Here is a 17,968-nt window from a genome sequence, read left to right on the forward strand (position 1 = left end):
TGGACTGATCTGAATAGTGTGATGCATTCCCAACCTTCAGTTTGGGTAAACTGTGATGCATAATGAACTTGGCATTGTGAAATCAAATATAAATCTAGTTGTCGACACATCCAGTGCATCGCTACAGGTTCTTGAACATATATTAACATATATTAACATATATTAACACATTTCCGTTCAACACAGCTAAATAATTTGTTGATATATTCAAATGAATGTGTAACTCTTTGAAAAAACTTTGTGATTCACTGGTCTAATATGACAACAAGAATCATCTACATCTAGCAGCACTGAAAGCCTTGATAAGGCAAAAAAAGTGTTTCGCAAAGTTGCAAGTACTGTAAAATCTGTATTAGAAGCTGTAGCTTCTATTAAAATGGTACAATGCAACATAGGTGATGTGGCTTCTATTAGAGCATCTACATGTGCATGTGTAGAAATGTTTAGTTCTCAATTGTTCAAAAAGAATGGATGCGACTTATATTAGAGATGTGGCTTCTAATACAGATTTTACAGTAATATTGCCAACCGACTCTTCAAATAATTTTCAGAAAAACTTTAATGTGTTAACAAGCGATAGGAAACTAAAACCGTCTTTGAATATCAAATGAAAACTACCAGACAATTTGAAAGTTTAATTGTCTTTATTATAAAAAAAAATATTTCGGAATTAGAAAATAATGTAATAACTGTATATACAAATATTCTACACACCTGATTATCATACATTATTAGATATATTGTATATTTATAATATTTACAGTGTAAATAAACACTACACAGGGGAGGGGCGAGTAAAACCCAGATACATTAAAGTGTTTGTGATTTAATACATGCCTTCACTTTCATGCAGATGTTAAACATGCATGGTTTTGAATAAAATTATCCAGGAGACTTTGTGGTCAAGTGAAAGTAGTATTGACCTTTATCACATGTATTCACAATTCAATATGGCAACCATATTGAAATTTCGACAAGATTTGATAACCATTATTATATGTGATTGTTTGCTAGAGTGGAATTCGTGTACTGTATATCACCCAAAAGGCATGTAATAGGAATATCACTGACTTAATACAAGAGTTTGTGTCCTACTGCAATGATAACATTCACCTTCTGATGTTGTGCAAATGATCTTCTGTGTTTGGACAAAAACTCCCATATTAACCAGTAATATATAAAAAACATAAAATGTTGATATTTGATCACAGATGTCAAAGTTCTTGAAAACACAGTCTTTGTTAAGACTGCAGGAATTAGGGTAGACTAACATTATACCATTTCAAAGTTAGTGCTATTCCTGTGAAACAGACATCACTCGGCCATACAAGGATGGATTGAAATGCAAATACATGTGTTTCATTTGGCGATGTGCTATCAAGCAAAGAGCTCAGAACATAGTGGTTGGTACAAGGTAAATTTACACTTTGATAAATTGTCTTCAGCATAAAATAATAAGTAATTGCATTACATAGTCACGGTGAAAAAACGTTCAAATATGAACAATCATGGCATGTCAAAGATATGGCCCCAGAACAGCATTTATTAAAACAAAATGGCTGCCAGTAGACCATTTTTAATTTATTCTAAAAAAACAAAATGATGTGCATGGTCCCTTTATGTATTTAACAAGTTTGAACAAAATTGATCTGTACACAACCAAAAATCAGTTACAGAATAGCAGAAATACTTGATTTTGATGAATTTCCAACATTAAAATGACTGTCATTCGGCCATCTTGGATCTCATCATCAAACGAATACACATGTATATGTCAAAGCATGTCAGAGATATGTATGGCTTTGAACAAAATTCATATATTCACCACCAAGATGTGGTTCTGTAATGGTGGAAAATTAGTTTATTTTGAAAAATTTTTTGCACAAAAATGGCCACCATTCAGCCATCTTGAATTGCAACATCAAACAAATCAATGTGCATAAGTACATATGTATCCCAAAATGTATAATGTATGTTCAAGATACAGGAGTGGACACATGGACGCACACACACACACAGGTCAATACATAAATCCCTGTTTTTGGACTTCATCCCAATAGCAAGAATACTGTTAGTCCCAAAATATTGCTAAAAGTGGCATTCAAATGATTAAACTTTTTAAATATTGCTATACAGTGATATACAATACAGTAAACACATGCCAAATTCTTATTTCCTAAAATAATATTACCCTTATGATGGCACTCCACTATTTCTAGTCCCTAGAATTGCCATATATGGCACTCCACTGTTTCTAGCCCCAATTATTGCCATACATGTATATGGCACTCCACTGTTTTTAGTCCCTAATATTACCCTTATGATGGCACTCCACTGTTTTTAGTCCCTAGTATTGCCTTATATGGCTCTTGACTGTTTCTATTCCCTCTTATTGCCATATATGGCACTCAGCAGTTTCTAGTCACTATTATTGCCATATATGGCATTCCACTGTTTCCAGTCCATATTATTGCCAACTGTTTCATTCTCAATTTCTTATATACCATAATTCATTTTCTAGACATTCATATGTCATTTGTTTGTGTTCTAGACATTCATCACTCAAACTAGAAAAAAATAAAATTGCATCGAAGTGAAGCAAACTATATAAAAATAATAAATAATTTGAACTTTGAAATCTAAGTTTGGAAGACACATAAAGGGTCAACAAAATATTTAAAAATTGGATGGAAATACTACATACAATAAAATGATGCAACTACAAGAGCAGATGGGTATGAATGTCTTAATATTGACACATAATTCTGGCGCAGTAAATTCAAATCTTCTGATAGAATGATGGGTGTCAATACACTCTGGCTTTAATATTCATCTGAATTGATCACAATGTCTTTTTCTGTATGACCTTTCTGTGACCTGTATTAGTAACTTTTCTGTTAGTTATACTTGTTGGAATGGAAGACATCAAGAGTAATCTCGCGTACGTTCGTTATCAGTACAACGGTTCTAGTTTACTGTGTCGATGTTTCCGGCCCCTTAAATAATCATCATCCTGAAATAAACAAAATTAATTAAAATAAAAATTAACACAATATTTACAAATACAGTTGATAAACATTCCCTCTATCTCCACTCTGGGGACAACTTTTATCGCATGTACCGGTAACATGTGATGACATGTATTTTATGCTAGATCATTAAAATATGACTTATTTTGACGGTAGACACACCCATCGATTATGTGAACATAATCTCTACAAATTGAGCGAATACAGTATTTGAGATGTCAGACCTGTTAATTATTAGCACAACAATTGTTCTATTATCATTTCCATTTGTGAAATTTTCTGAATTCTTAAAAGGTGTGAATTATTGATTCACTGAATAAATTTAGTCCATTGCATGATCAGTTTATAAAGAAACTGTGATCAACATCAGTCTGTAAATACACCCTCTAGCTCTGTGTTTGTCTGCCAGTAACCACTAATCAGGCCTGGTATTAAGTGATCATCACATAAACAGACGGGTTGATATTTGCCAGTTCTACTGTACAGCATGCATACTAGGTAGATCATGTGAAGGGTACTTGACAGGATGAGAACAGAATTGCATCATGATCACGAGAAGAGGTTTTTTGAAATCAATTAACATTTTACAAAATAATATTAATAAGAAAACTGCCTTTTAAATAAATCTTTTATGCACTTTCTCAGAAATCATGACCTAGGCTTTCATTCCCGAAACCAGAAATGTTGAAATGCCAACTATTTTAAAGTGAGAAAATAAAATAGATAAACTTATGAAAGAAATACTCACATGTGCTCTGTATGAATCTCGTAAATATATTGGTGACGACCTTCCAAATCCCTTATTTTGTTCATTCATTCTAATAAGTAAACCTTCTTTTTCTTTGCCCCACCTTCTGGCATTAGATTCAAGCTGTAACACAAAATAGTATTGTCATTTTTAAAGTTTACAAAGCAGCTAGAAGCTTCAGATCAAAAGAGACAATGTAACTGCAAAACCTGTAGTCATTGGGTTCACCACCAGACTTTTTCGCCCAAATTTTTCTGCACTTTTTTTTATATATTTTTCAGTAATTATAAAAAAAAATGAACCCTAATTTTGGCCCCAACAGACAAAATTTTCAGTTTTTACTCCAAAAATTTGGCTATTTTTGACCCAATCTTCAGAAGCAAAGAGCAGACTATAAACAAGACTATTTTGTGATGTTATAATGAAAGGGGGAACTGACGGTGAAAAGGTTAAGTTTGAAACAAACTTATTCAACTCTACCCTGACAAGTACATGTATCATCTCACTAAGACTGAAATTCAGGTGAGATGCACTGGTACAAAACTAACCGAAAAACAAACAAACAGCGCCCTCATTAGGTTAGCACAAAAATAAAATTACTCACTTGTTTTTCTAAAGACATTATTCTTCCTTCTGCTCTGTCTAATTTAGCATATAATTCCATTCTTTCTGCTTCATCCAAGGCACTAGCCTGCAAATAAAATACAATAGTGTTACATATTTCGAAAGCTCAGAATGTCTGCTACTAAATATAGATTACAATAACAATGTAAACAATATTCAGACACATGAACAATAATAATATGATGGATATAACCACACAAGCCTTCAGTGAAACTATTCTCACAAACATGTGTACATGTACCTTGTTTAGAGGATTAGCTTTTAAATAGTCTAATTCAGCTCGTAGTCTAGCATTGTCTGCATTCAAAGTAGCATAAGCTTCAGATTTTTTGTCAGCTGTTGGTATAAAGATATATAATAAGTATGAGCAGTCAGATTCAATATTGGTACTGCATTTCTCTCATTACAGTTCACAGTTATTATGATAGAATTTCCATAAATGCACTAATGTAGAATGTTTTATTCACTACCTTATTTGGTCTTCAAATTAAAGATGGTTGCAGGTAACACACATTTCGGACAGGAATTTCCGGAAACGTGCTAAATTATTCTTTGTGATTGGCTGATGTACCCGAACTAGTTTTTGAATTATCAACCTAATTTACAATCATGTGACAGACATGAAACAAAGTGTATCCAGATTATTTGTGTGATTCCTTCCTTCATTCTGCTCATAACATTCAGCCATCTTGAATCAGATTCTGGTACATGATGTATGTGTAAAGTTTAAATGATCAGTCATCCATGTTAGCAATAAGGCTTCAGAAACAGCATTCATTAAAAACAAAAGGGCCATCAGTCAGCCATTTTTTATCAATTAAATTTAGGGGGTTAATGATATGCACTGAGGACTCATTATGCTTAATCCACGGCTGGGATCCAGTTCTGAAATGGCAGAAATGCTTGATTTTGATGAATTTTTAGCACTAAAATGGCCGCCATTTTACCATCTTGAATTTGATCATAAAACAAATACATGTGTATGACATGTGACATTATGTGAAGTTAGAAGGAAATCGGCCTAGGCATGTCTATAAGATACAGGTGCAGACGAACAGACAGATGAACAGTCCCCATGTTCATTTTATTTTGCACATAAATATCAAAATACAATGAATAAACTCGGTCAAATGACAAGACTCAACATGGAGCAAGTGACAGACAAAATAATTATTTGAATAAATATGATTCGTGTTGTATTTATCAGACAAATACTGGACAAAAGGCGCAGTTTGCCACTGTGCTCCAAATTTTGGGGAAAATGATTATGAAATATCAATATAGTAACTTACCAGCCATCTGACCACTCTTTATCTTGTCATTGAGTAATTTCTCTAATTTTTCTATAACTTTTTCTTGTTCTGTAATAGTTCCTTCTAATTTCTTCATTTTCTCCTTTTTGTCTTGTAATTTTTGCAACATTGCTGACTGTGCAAGGTGGGCATCTTGTAACTTTAAATAGTCTTTCTCTCGGTCATTTTTCTGGCAAATTTAAAACAAACCAAAAAATTAATCACAATACAGCTAACTTTTTGTGATAAATAAAACTGAAATACATGTATATACATTTATTGTACTTTTTTTAGACAACAGCATATCATCGCACAGTTTCTGGGGTCTCAATGTAAACATATTCTATCATGAACCTCCAGAAAATGAACCCACAACCTTCCTGATGTGAGGCAAACACACTAACTATATAAATGTACCATTTGCCTCATTGAGTGGACTGTCAGGACTGTTTCAAATATTTCTAATAGTATATTACCCGGATTTGTTATTTGATTATAAAACCACAAACCTTTATAATATCATTTTGCAATTTCTGTAATTTATCTTTATAATTAATTGCTTCTCCTGTTTGGTTCATTAACTGTCTTCTCAGTAATACTGCAAATAAAATAATAAATAAATGAGTAATGGTTATGGAAATGGCTGCCAGTCACCCATATTTGATTGCAAATGAACATACACAATGGTTGCCATATTGGATCAGATGATAATTAACGATAAGCCCTAATTTAGAATCATAACATTTTAATGAAATCAACCTAGTCATGTCTGGAAAGATGATACACTTAATATTAACAAAGACAACAAAAATTACTTTAACAGTGATTTTGTTTACAAGATACATGATTCATAATTCTAAATACTGACAGTAATGCATATTTCATCTGGGCCAAATAACAAGTTTGAATGCATATCAACTCTGTGACTAGTCAAGCATACAATTTTGACAGATTTCAACCACAATTTTCTGTACTGTAATGCATTAATTATTCACTGGGTTTTTAATTTTGATATTTTTGCTGATAAAACTCATTGTTTCTTTGACAAATTTGTGAAATTAAAACACAGTGAGTAAGCTGAAAACATCAAAATAGTGAAATTAAATGTCAGTGAAAATAAATGCTTTACAATATACAAGAAAATCTGATATTTTACACTGACGAAAAAATCATAACAAAGTTGGACATTGTTTGGCTATAAAATACCCAAGTTATTGAGCACACATGAAAAATTAATAACAGCGTCCACGTCAACAACAACAATGACATTGGGATCCCTATAAATCATCCCCGTTTCGGTCACAGTAGTCGGTTGCCATCTTCATGCTTCATGAAACCAAATCAAAGAAAGCTTAGAAAGAACTCCCATGTGCTGAGAGTATTGGAGACACATTAAATATAATTCGAAATTACTTAGCTGAAAACTAATTATGCAAATCAGAAAATTAATATGACCAGATTTGAGTGTAAAACTAATGAGGTCTGCGCAATGTAACAGAAAATCTATGTCTCCAAGTTTAATTGAAATGTGATTAGAACCAAAAAATTATGAATTATTATGCTTATTAGGGAATTAATATGAACAGATTTTTACCCAAAACTAATTAGGTTTGTACATTGTCCTAGAGCATCTTTATACTAAGTTTCATTGAAATGGAATAATTAGTACCGTGAAAACTCCAAAATTTCGACCCCTCTAAAAATTCGAACGCCTATTTATTTGCCGGTTTCTGTGTTTTATTTACCTACAAATTTTCGACTCCACTAAAAATTGCCGACTCATTCTTATTCGAAAATTGCGACCAGTTTTAGTTTTCCCCCAAACGAAAAAAAAAAAAACGATGTGAGCGTTCAAACGGGACCTTCCTCGAAGGCATGAATCCGGGTTTCTGATTGACTGAGAGATTTTTATTTTATTGGTAACGAAAATATATTCTAAATAAACGAAGTTTCAAATAAAAACGAACACAAAAATCTCGGCATGCTGCGTTTCTGAATTGTTGATTATTACTGTACTCAGTAGTGATTATAATAATGTACACAAAATAAATTTGTTGAATGGTTATGAAATAGAAATAAAAGTCAACTTAGTTTCATCGTAAGCGAATGATTCCGGTCTCGTATAAACGTTTGATGCTGTAGGATATCCGCCATGTTCTCTTAGGTCAAATAGGTCAAATCGCTAATTAACCAATCAAAAAGCTGGATGATGCCAACGTGTTCAAATTACCATAGCTTATTTAAATATGTTAATGTTATTGAACGCAATGCGGAAGAAATTGGTGTTGTAGTACGATATTTTGGCTTGGATTTTGATGCGAAAACGGCATGATTTTTTTTAAATAAAAAAATTAGTTGTTTTTAAAAAATAAACTGGTCATCTGAAGAATAATTTAACATTGTTCACAGTGATAACAGCTCATTCTCGAAAGGAAGCTTACCCGCTCACGCTAGTCACGATAAAAATCATACACGTGTACTCTTGAATAGACAAACGTCAATGACTACAGTAAAACTTAGACTCTATTTTAGCCGGCAGGATTGATTGAAATGTCCGAAAAATGATGCCAAAATACACCTTAAAAGTCCCATTTTATTTTCTTAAATCCCATTTTATTTTTTAATCCAAGGGCGAATTTACGGCAGAATTTGGTCCCTCAAATAAGGGACACGTGAGCTTTGATTCTAACCGGATACATTGCACTGGGTCGGGGAGATAGTTTGCTAAACTTCCATGCATCTTTTGTCCAATGGGTACCTGTACTTCGAACATTCGCAAGTTTTTCTAGGTAGTGCGAGACAGCTTTGTCTTTTGACCTATTAGTTTTGTGCTGACCTCTTCTCCGCGTCTTGATGTTTTGTTTTGCTTGTCATAATACTCACTGATTGATGACTTTGTTTAGATTTTGAGTTACAACTCGGCCACGACCTTTGCTTTTACCGTGAAACATGAAGAAGTTTACGTCAATTGACGGACATTGCATTTTTTAAAAACTAATGAAGCACACTGTCTATCATCCCCATTTTTTCATTTGCTGATTTCTATTCTGAAAAATTCGACCGTCCGAAAATGCACCTTAATTTTGACTATAAAAACACGTCACATATCGAACACCAATTATTTAAAACCGGTCAAAATTTTGGAGTTTTTACGGTACTTTAGATATCAGTGTGAAAGCTTAAAATTGGTTAATTATGCAAATTAGGTAATTAATATGTACAGATTTTAACCCACAATTATTCAGGTCTGTCTATTGTCCTACAGCATCCATGTACATTCATTGATATGTGATGTATAGTACCTGAGATATCAGTGTGAAAGTTGGTTAATTATGCAAATTAGGTGATTAATATGCACAAATATTTACCGGAAACTAATTGGGTCTGCATAATTCTAGATTCATTGAAATGTGATGATTAGTACTTTAGATATCAGTAGAAAAGCTGAAAATTAATTATGCAAATTAGGTAATTAATATGCACAATTATTTACCCTAAAACTAATCAGGTCTCTGCATAGTCCTAAAGGATCTATGTACCAAGTTTCATTGAAATGCGATGATTAGTACTTGAGATACCTGTGGAAAAGCTGAAAATTAACTAATTATGCAAATTAGGTGATTAATATGCACAAATATTTATCGAAAACAATCAATCTCTGCATAGTCCTTAAGTATGTAATTACCAAGTTTCATTGAAATGTAATGCTAACTACTTATATCAAATGCTGAAAATTAATTAATTATGCAAATTAGGTAATTAATATGTACTGATATTACCTTAAAAACTATCAGGTCTGTGCAGTGTCGTATGACATCTATGTACCAAGTTTCATTGAAATGTGATGATTAGTACTTGAGATATCAGTGGAAAAACCGAAAATTGACTAATCATTATGCAAATTAGGTAATTAGTATCCACGGATTATTACCAAAAACTAATCAAAACCTAGCATTAGTTCAGAGCATCTATGTACCAAGTTTCATCAAAATCCAATGAGTGGTTGTTTAGATATCAGTGGAACAGTCATGGAACCACTAAAAAATAGCTAATTATCATGCAAATTAGGTAATTAATATGCACGGATTTTTACCAAAAATTAATCAAATCTGCGCATATGTTCAGAGCATCTATGTACCAAGTTTCATCAAAATCCAATGAGTGGTTCTTTAGATATCAGTGGAACAGTCATAGAACAGCTAAAAATTAGCTAATTATCATGCAAATTAGGTAATTAACGAGCATGGATTTTTACCAAAACCTAATCAAATCTGCGCATTGGCCCAGAGCATCTATGCACCAAGTTTCATCAAAAACCGATGTATGGTTCATGAGATAGCAGTGGAACAGTCGGACACACATACACACACACACACATACACACATACACACATACACACATACACACACACATACAGACACACTAACTGCAAAGACTCCCATTTTGTGCTTCGCACATGGGAGTCAAAAACTATTTTGCAACTTACAGAATCTTTCCATTAGTTCAGCTCGATTCAAGGAATCTATTTCCGCTGAGTATAGCATTGCTTTAGTGGAATCGTCATGCATGTTCAGCTGTCTTCGTAGCTGACTATTTTCTCCTTCCAATCTAGCAATTTCTTCTCGAAGTTGAAGTATATCTTTACCCATTTTCTTCATTGCTTCTCTGTAATTATCCAATTCCTTCATCTGGAAATCCAGCAATCCCAAGGCGTGTTCTTCATTGTATGGCCCTTTGGGTATTGCAAGAAATTGTCTGTAACAGTAAAATTATTTAGATATTCATGTTTACATTCCTGAACTTGCACAGATTAACCTTTTCACCACCAGACTTTTTGTAATTTTTTCTTATATTATTCAATATTTCTGGAAATGAACGTAACCCTAAATTTGGAGCCAACAGACAAAATTTGAGTAGATTTTCAGTTTTCACTAAAAAAATTGGCTATTTTTGTCCAAATCTTCAGAAGGAAAGTGCAGACTATAAATGAGAATATATTGTGAATTTGTGATGAAAAGAGGGAACTGGTAGTGAAAAGGTTGAAGGGCAATGGTCATGTGAAATCAAATTTTGTGAAAATAAACCATGCTTATGACAACAACAACAACTTGTGTACATGGAAAACTGACACAGATACAATTGTTTATTGACAATCAATTTTGTAAATAACTGGTGATGATACAATTTGACAAAACCAAATCATGTGCCAGACTTTGTCACAGTAATTAGCTTTTTATGAAAATACTTCCTAATTAGAGAGCTATGTTTATGTACATGATATATTAATAAGGACCATGAGAAACAAACAAGCAGTCCGTCGGGATAGCTCCGCTGTTAGCAATGCACATTTCAATTAAAGAACTGAAGATATCAAACCTGAGCTCTACCTGTAGTACCTATATGTATACTATCAAATCAATCACTTGCAGTTTTTAACGAGAAGTCGAAAATATAAATTTTGATATTTTGAGACAAAATGACCAAATCTGGGGAAGAACCACCCAAGGTACTTGCATATCAAAATTTAGAAGCATTCGGAGTTGCATTGTTGTCGACAGCGGAGCTAAACATAGTTGAACTCTGGTGACCTTGCCCTTTGTTATATAATATAATTCCCTTTATCACAGTTTGTTTCAATATAAATATAAATATGGGGAATCAGTCTACCGAATGTCCTTAAAAGATGTAAATATCTTACAAAAACATTGGTGCCTTATTTGTTTAATTATTTTAAGGAACATAATTTCCAGCTTTATTGAAAGTAATTGAGATATTTTAGAATAAAAACAAATGTCTCATTGCAAAAGAAAAGTGCTGCATTTAGATGTGAATAGATTCATAAAACATGCAAGATAACAGAAAAATTTAGCTGGCTTTAGTTCAAGTATTTTGTACAGGTGTCTGTCAAAAATGAATGATTCACTGAGACAAATATGAACTGCCTCATTGTGTGACTACTGTATTATATGAAAAGTAAAAAAAACACCCTTTATGAATAGCTATCATGTTGCAAGCTCTGCTTTGTATGCAAATCAACTTAAATAGTTGGTGTCCAGTGGAAGGAGAAGTCAACAGTACTGTTGCCTCCTGAGAAACTACATCTTCAAACACTGCAATCTCTGAAGTGCGTTTTTAAACTAGTATTATAAAAACTCTATCATTCTGTTCTAATAGCTGAAACATATTCCTGTGAGTTTTCATTTGTCAAATGAACTGTTTGTCAAATACAGAATACATATATTTTAGAATAATTTTCTTTTTAAAATGTGGATGAAATGTTTTGCTTTTAATGTATTTTTTATGTATTGTTTTTGATTTGATAACTTTTGACTAAACAGATTTTCTATTAGCTTCAGTTCAGCACCCAGTTCATAGCAGTGCTTATATTGATTTTCTGACATCTTGTTTTCTGTAAAGATTTTATTGGTAGGTTTGCAAATGTGTATCAGACTGTGCAATCTCTCCATGAGTTGGTTTTGAAACCCAGTATGGGATTCTGAGATACATTACCAAGGATATTATTACAAGATAAATCATTTGCTTCATTGAACACATACAACAATGCATATTTCCACTGAGATCAGTGACCTTTGATGTGTATCACCAGTGATCAGTCAAGTAGAAACAGTCAAAATATTTTATCAGATTTTCTCAATTTTTGCATGATATTTTCATACAGGACATCTGTTGTTCAAACTCAGGGAAGACTTTATACTGATGATTAAGGTGACCAAGTTTGATAAAGTTTGGAATAGAATTAGTAAAGTTATTATGCACACAATAACAATTATTAACAACGACGACAACAACAACAACGACGACGACGACGACGACAACGCCGGACAAAATTTTTCCCTTAATATACCTTTCCCTTCCATCTTTGATGGTACGGGCAAGGTAAAAAACAATAATAGATCAGCAAAATGGCATGCCGTTCTATAACATTATCCTTTATGAAATGAAACAATGTTTTACGAATACGAAATTAAATCAACCTACGATGTTTCATCTTCTGGTGGTGGTTGAGGAGGAGGTGGTTGTTGTGGTTTTGTGAGATACGGCGGAGGTAGTCGAGTTGTTATCAAATCTCCTCTTGTCTTCATCGGTGGGGGCGTTTCTTTCAATCTCCGTGGACTTTGAGTGAATATATACTGGTATTCGGGTAAGACATGTTCCATGGCATCACGTGGTGGTAATTTGCCATCATTTATTGGCTGCGGTAAAAAAAATGAACAACATTAGAAGATGATGTGCAGGGGGCCCAAATTAAGGCCTGTCCACCTGTCCCTGACAAGCAGGTTTTAGCTGGGACAGGTAATTGTACAGATAGCCTGTCCCTGTGGAATTAAGACCTGTCCACCTGTCCCTCACAAGCAGGTTTTAGCTGGGACAGGGAATTGTACAGATAGCCTGCCCCTGTTGCATTAAGGCCTGTTTGACTGTCCCTGAAATGCAAATTTTAGCTGGGGCAGGTAATTGTAAAAATAGCCTGTCCCTGTGGAATTAAGACCTGTCCACCTGTCCCTCACAAGCAGGTTTTAGCTGGGACAGGTAATTGTACAGATAGCCTGCCCCTGTTGCATTAAGGCCTGTTTGACTGTCCCTGAAATGCAAATTTTAGCTGGGGCAGGTAATTGTAAAAATAGCCTGTCCCTGTGAAACTAAGACCTGTCCACCTGTCCCTCACAAGCAGGTTTTAGCTGGGACAGGTAATTGTACAAAACAGGTTTTTACAATCTAACCAAATGGAGTAGTCTCAAGTTGCTGATGTCCAGAAAAGTTTTTTAAGACTCATGAAATGACGTTGAGCCAAGAATTTAAATTTTATTTCAAATAATCTGGATTTATCTTGCTAGGGACAGGTACATCTTCATTTGGGACAGGCCCTTTTATTCTCTAACCAATCCAATGAACATGCAACTCTAATTTTAAATTTAACCTCTGATGTGTGAATAATTCCATATTCAGTGGTTACCAGAGCAGAAGTTTTGGGGATGAAATAGCTACTGTAGTATCACTATGATTGAAATGACAATAGCACTGCATGCACATATCAACAGGTAGGCCAGTAAAATACACATTGACAAGGTCAAGAGAAAAAAATTGTGTGGTTCCTATAACCCATTTTATCCTATTTTTACTGCCCTAACATTTTTTTCGGCCTTGGATGAGATTTTACAGAAATTTAAAACTTCGCAAAACTGAGCAATGTAAAATCTTTTCGCCACCAGTTCCCACTTTTCATCACAAATAGTCCCATTTATAGTCTGCACCTTCCTTCAAAAGATTGGGACAAAAACAGCCAAATTTTTTGAGTAAAAACTGAAAGTTGACTCAAATTCTGTCTGTTTTTTTTTTTGTATTTCAACTGGTATATGTAATGACCATGAGATAAATCTTTCCTGGGCCCAATAGATAAACATAGTGCATTGACATCACTGTCGCAAGCAATGGTGAAGTGTAAGATGCTTATTTGTTTGAGTTACAAAAAACATTGGTTAAACGAATAAACTTACAAAAATGTCTAGTCCTTATTTTTGCTCAATTACACCTAGATTATAACTTGATATTCTATTAACTGTTACTGAAATTCCAGTTACTAACTCAAATTTTAGTTAACAGTTACTGTAAAATACTTTATTTTAGCTGGAATTAATTTTTGGTGAAAAGACATGGAGTTAATTTTCACTAATTTTTGACAAGTTGAATGTAAAATATAGGAAAAAGGGTATGTTTGCTGGATTTAATTTTCACTGATTCATTCCGTCAGCGAAAATACAGTATTTTACAGTAACTGAACTAACTTTCAGTTATCGGCATATCTATATATATATTAACGTCCATTGTTTGGCAAAAAAGAACATAGTTTCTAAAATATGGGCATGGTTATTTTTTGTAATTCAATATTTTCCTAACTGGAAGTTGATAACTTGAATAATTCAGCATCTTGTGAAATGCACACAGACTTTTTGTTGACTTCACAACACATAAACACATGTAGTACAAGAGAAGCACTACATGTGCACAACAAACCCTACTGGATATGTGAAAGAATAAATACACATTGTTGTGTTTGTTAACCACTTGAGTTTCGCATACCACTGTAGCCTGGTAGTATGTGTATTCGTGACGCGTAATTCAACAAACCAGTTTGTCATTTTCACCATGACTAAGAACTTCGCCCAACACAATTTTAATGTTACCGTAGTGGTCATATTTTGTTTCCTTGACCGATATTGTAAGAATTTTAACAAGATCATTATTTCAATAAACTCCGCAGTTATTCACATAAATTCATGTCATTAAAGGGGAACCGCTCAATCCCATGGATTGCACCAAAGAATCATGGGACACTATTGTTTATGTTGTTTACAATGTTAATCTATCTTTTGTTATCCATTGTTATTTTAATCCAGGAAGTAAATTTGTTGTAAAATTAATCTTAACTGGAAGGTGCCCCTTTAAACACAGATGGATCTATACCTTTGTATCACAGATTCAAGCTAAGCTATTGTAAGACATGTAAAATACGTAAAAGCATGGTTACTATCGGTAACAATTTTGTTAGTACCATGATGCAGGACAGAACTTATATAATTTGATTGAACAAATACTTGTAAAGAAATTATAGTGAAATTTGTCTAAACCGAACACTGAAACAACTGAAAAGATTGTTCAGTTGAAAGGTGTTTAATTTTAATAAAGAAGAGTTTGGTTTACAGCCCTATCGGGGCTTCCTCCTACATGATAATAAATAAAAAATCAAATTATTATCAACGAACCTGCATCTCTACCTTAAAGTGAAACATGTTTTTAATAACTACACACTGAAGGGACTGAGAAGTGTTCAGTTTACAGAGGTGTTTAGTATATGGATGTTTTCATAGTCCCTTTCTATCACAACGATAAAGCGACTATAATGTTTTGATATATAAATATAGCGACTATAGAGAGTTCTGTTTAGACATTGCCAAGTAGTACCAGGCTCTTTACAAATTCAGGAGCAAATTAAATCAATTATTCAACAGTCAAGTCTTTTTAATCTTTTAATCTTTCCAGTGATGGCACTGTTATACCAGGTCATTTTTCAGATAAAGAGCAAATAGACTTTAAGGATTTTAAAGCAAAATAAAAGACAAATCCAAAGTGCACACAAAACAGACAATATACAAATTCATGATGTGTACAAAGGGTAGAAAAACACTATTAGTAGCATTCACCAACAGCTTTTAGAAAAGGGTAAGAGATCAAATACCTAGTCCAGCGTGCTAAGAAAACATGTGTTAACGCTTAGCACGGGCTAAGAAACGCCAAGTTTAAAATGGGCTATCAAAGTGTTTGTGAGCGCTTAGATCGGGCTAAGCGCCCAAAACGCCACTGTATTCAATGTTCATTTGGACGATTTATTCATAATTACTCATTAGTTTCCCATTCTGAAGCAGTCCGAAAACGGGGTTTTATGTTTTGACCTTTGTGCGTCTGTGCGTCCTGACTTGTATCTTAGACATGCCTGGACCAATTACAATCAAACTTTATACATACATCATACATAATATTACACATATGCAATTTGTTTCACGATCTGATTCTGGCATACCGGAACTTGATTTTGGCATTTATGGATGGATTTTGTTCAAACTTGGTACATACATATGGTACAAGATTATGGATTCCTGATTAAATTTGATAACTAACGGGGACTGTGCCATGTATGGCTTGTTTCTACATGCCACTTCCAACATGACAATCAACATAAACACATTTTGGATTTTGTTCTGAATTTGCTTTGGTATTGTTTTAGAACCGTAGAACTAACATAGCGGGGCATATACCTTCCCCAGTTACTGTACTGAGTAATTCTAGTTAAAATGACTGAATTTGAATATTCCTAACAAGTTTGGGCATTCCTTAGCCCGTGCTAACCATTGTTTCCCCCTGTGCGTGAGCGCAATTGGGTCTATCCGATATGAAAACATATGAGAATAGCTTAAATCTTAGACCATACTTCGTGTAGCGTGAACACTACCATTGTGTATTTGCAATTAACCCAATACTAAGTGTACCATTGCAATAAAACACACGGCCATGGGAATTCTATTTATGTTTTACGACTGTGTAGAAAGTTAAACCTTTGAAAACCAAAGTAATGTTTAGTCACTTTTCACAAAATAAAACTCATAATTTTTTACAAAATAACTATAACCAATGGAATATTGTTATTTTATTGAGAACCATTTCCAAAAAATAAAAATAAATTATAGAAAAATAGATAACATATCAATTCATGTATATTGTACATTCAATATTTTCTGTTGCCAATAATAGTATAAATATTTAACCTTCTGACAGCCAAAGTCAACTTCAGGAACTATCTGCAAAATAATTCCATTTGTAGTCTGCTCTTTTACTAAAAAAATTTCAAATTTTTTGATTAAAAACTGGAAGCACATGTCACATTTTGCCTGTTTGGCACAACATCAAGATTGAATTCAGTGAAAATTACAGAAAATGTGAAAGATTTGGCACTTAATGGATTAATGAAAAAGGGGAAACAATAAAAGCAGTTTCTGATATGTGGAAAGATTTTTAATAAATGCCAAGATTTTTGTTTTACATGAAAATGAATAAAAAACTCCTGTGTAGTTTTGCGTGAAACACAGAATTTAATCTGCTTGGTCATCTTTGAATGCACATTACCGGTACATTGATCATGTGACCAAATGCAGGAAATAGTGTACATTTCCTGAGGGTTCTTTTCCAGACAATATTAAAAGCTATAAGTGGCATAATAACTAAATGGAAGCTAAAACGTTTTAATCCAGTTTGATTTCAAGTGACTCAAACACGCACTGAAAACCATGATTACCGAACAAACATGGAGCTGCATCAAACCATTTCTTGAGAGAACATTCATAAATGTTGAGATTAATAGACCAGATTTATTTTTTGAAAATGTCATTGATAATTATGAATCATATGGACATAATTTTGCATTGCCAACTGATCTTGATCAAAATTTTGACCATATTTATTAACATTTTTATGTATGTTTTGAAAATTTCTTTGATAATTTTGAATCAGATGGACATTGCCAACTGATCTTGATCAAAATTTTTGGAAAAATATTTTTCACATGCATTTCTGAATCATATGGACATAATTTTGCATTGCCAACTGATCTTGATCAAAATTTTGACCATATTTATTAACATTTTTATGTATTTTTTTAAAATTTCTTTGATAATTTTGAATCAGATTGACATAATTTCCCATT

At 33.3% G+C, this 17,968-nt stretch overlaps 1 protein-coding gene across 1 annotated transcript in view; it reads right to left on the bottom strand.

Annotated features, from left to right (window-relative positions):
* Nucleotides 1–625: 625 nt before the first annotated feature.
* Nucleotides 626–17,968, bottom strand: part of LOC100370058 (coiled-coil domain-containing protein 33-like) — a 93,426-nt gene continuing 76,083 nt past the window's right edge. The window contains exons 13-20 of the mRNA XM_006815400.3: nucleotides 12,694–12,908; nucleotides 10,181–10,449; nucleotides 6,203–6,291; nucleotides 5,694–5,883; nucleotides 4,643–4,737; nucleotides 4,382–4,468; nucleotides 3,778–3,900; nucleotides 626–3,013 (exon numbers count right to left, since the gene is read on the bottom strand). Coding sequence (XP_006815463.2) covers nucleotides 2,954–3,013; nucleotides 3,778–3,900; nucleotides 4,382–4,468; nucleotides 4,643–4,737; nucleotides 5,694–5,883; nucleotides 6,203–6,291; nucleotides 10,181–10,449; nucleotides 12,694–12,908 — 1,128 coding nt within the window. The 3' untranslated portion in view covers nucleotides 626–2,953. The remainder of the gene's footprint in view (nucleotides 3,014–3,777; nucleotides 3,901–4,381; nucleotides 4,469–4,642; nucleotides 4,738–5,693; nucleotides 5,884–6,202; nucleotides 6,292–10,180; nucleotides 10,450–12,693; nucleotides 12,909–17,968) is intronic.

The sequence above is a fragment of the Saccoglossus kowalevskii genome, chromosome 10 (genome assembly GCF_978046115.1).
Source record: "Saccoglossus kowalevskii chromosome 10, keSacKowa6.1, whole genome shotgun sequence".
Taxonomy (NCBI): domain Eukaryota; kingdom Metazoa; phylum Hemichordata; class Enteropneusta; family Harrimaniidae; genus Saccoglossus; species Saccoglossus kowalevskii.